Consider the following 1,785-nt stretch of genomic DNA (forward strand, 5'->3'; position numbering starts at 1 on the left):
AACTGTCTCGATTGTATAATAAGTGCCTGGGCTAGAATACTACATTCTTAGAATTTTCGCGACCAATACTGGGATAACCCCGCGATACCTTGAGTTATATGCAATCGGGATTTATTACATTATTAACCAACCCGAACCCAGAAACGAAGACCCATTCCTAATGTTCTTCCAGCGTGAAAGTAAAACGTACGATCCCAAGGGGGTAACCAGGGTCGTCGATGGTTACGCCTGTAATGCCTCATCTAACATCATTCCGTCATCTTCCTCGCCTTGCTGGCCGGAAGGAGATCCCTTTTGCCCGTATGTATTGACCGTCTTTTCGAGGGCCTGTCTCGCCATATTTTTAAGGATGGCGCGTTGATCTTCCTCTTCCTGAGTGTTCTGGAAGATATAGTCGTGGACTACCGGGCTAGTTTGACCGATCCTGCGGATGCGGCCAAAAGCCTGCGTATGATTTGTACTGCGCCAGTCCACCTCCATAAGGATCAGGCTTGCGGCGCGGGTAAGAGTCAGCCCGCGGGAGGAAGTGTTGGTCGTAGCCACAAAAATACCGGGACTGCGGGCAGGCTCGTTTTTATAGATGAGGCTGGCCCCCGTCGGCAGCTCCTGGAACTTATCTACCCAGAACGACCGGTCTGCAGCGTTCCTCAGGCCGAGATATGGATGGTGAGCGGGATAGTGTTTGCAGATTGCCTGATAGCGTTAGAGCGGTTGCTGATACAGAGACAGAGGGTTCAGGACAACTGACGAGATATACGATCACTGCTACGGTCGGGTATTGCGACAGAATTACGATCTTGCGCGGTTGGCCGGTGTCGGATTCGATACCCAGGCCGTCGATAATCCGCTGAACCGCGACCCAGCGGGACGAACCACGGAGTACCGTATCAATCTGGGAGGCCAACCAACTGTTCTCCGGGTGTGGTAGGATGTCCTCTGCCTCCATGCGTTCTACCGTGGTGGGAATGTCCGTAATGGCCTTTCCCTGCTGCTTGGCATGGCAGAGCAGACCGGGAAAAGCCGCGCAGATGCGGATGGCTTGCGTCATACTGCTTAGCTTTACCTTTAAGGCGCCGCGGTTCACCGTGTGCATGGCGCTATGGATATCGCCGAGACGGGTATCACGTAGCTGCTTGATATTCTCGCGGTCAGTGGCATCCAGAGGACAGTCGATAGGATGTACAATCTGCTCAGGAAGATCCAGGCAGGTGCGGCCGAACCAGACGGATTCCTGCGTCCGTTTTAGAAAGTTGATCGCACGGAAGAAGGCGCCGAGGCGGTCCAGTATAGCGTCAATCTGGGTCACATTTTCCTTGGCGGAAGCGGTGTTGAACTGCTTTCCAAGCTGCTGAAGCAGCTGATAGTTATTCTTGCGCGTACAGGGATCAGCCCGCCACTGCCGGGTTTCAGTAAGACGCATGAATGCTGCCAGATTTGCCGGGGACGACGTGCAGGGCGTCGCGGACAGAAACCAGTGCGCAGGAGCCCAACACTCTGCCAACGCCGTTAGTTTAAGAACGATAGGGGTGGTTTCGCCATACGTAGTATGACACTCGTCGCGAAACGTTCGGCCGACCGTGATACGATGGCTGGTCTTCCATACCGGAGCCTTCCTTGTAGGATCCGGGGGAAGTCTTCGAGTCCGACTCACGAAGTTGGCGAAACGGCTGTCATAACTCTGGGGGGTCGTCAGCAAGATGAACCGGCCGCAATGATCGCGTTTGGGGTCCTCTCTGATCTGGCGCCAGGCCTCCCGATCCTCTGGGCTCATGGTCCCGAGGCGGT

At 54.7% G+C, this 1,785-nt stretch overlaps 1 protein-coding gene across 1 annotated transcript; it reads right to left on the bottom strand.

Moving 5' to 3' along the window:
* Positions 1–222: 222 nt before the first annotated feature.
* Positions 223–1,785, bottom strand: KD926_006349 (uncharacterized protein; the record flags this gene model as incomplete). Its single annotated transcript, XM_053095637.1, has 2 exons — positions 223–693; positions 749–1,785. Coding segments are annotated over 2 exons (1,401 nt in total), but the record flags the coding sequence as incomplete, so codon positions are not given.

The sequence above is a fragment of the Aspergillus affinis genome (assembly GCF_023601865.1).
Source record: "Aspergillus affinis strain CMG 70 chromosome Unknown NODE_335_length_1785_cov_266_760539, whole genome shotgun sequence".
NCBI classification, from domain to species: domain Eukaryota; kingdom Fungi; phylum Ascomycota; class Eurotiomycetes; order Eurotiales; family Aspergillaceae; genus Aspergillus; species Aspergillus affinis.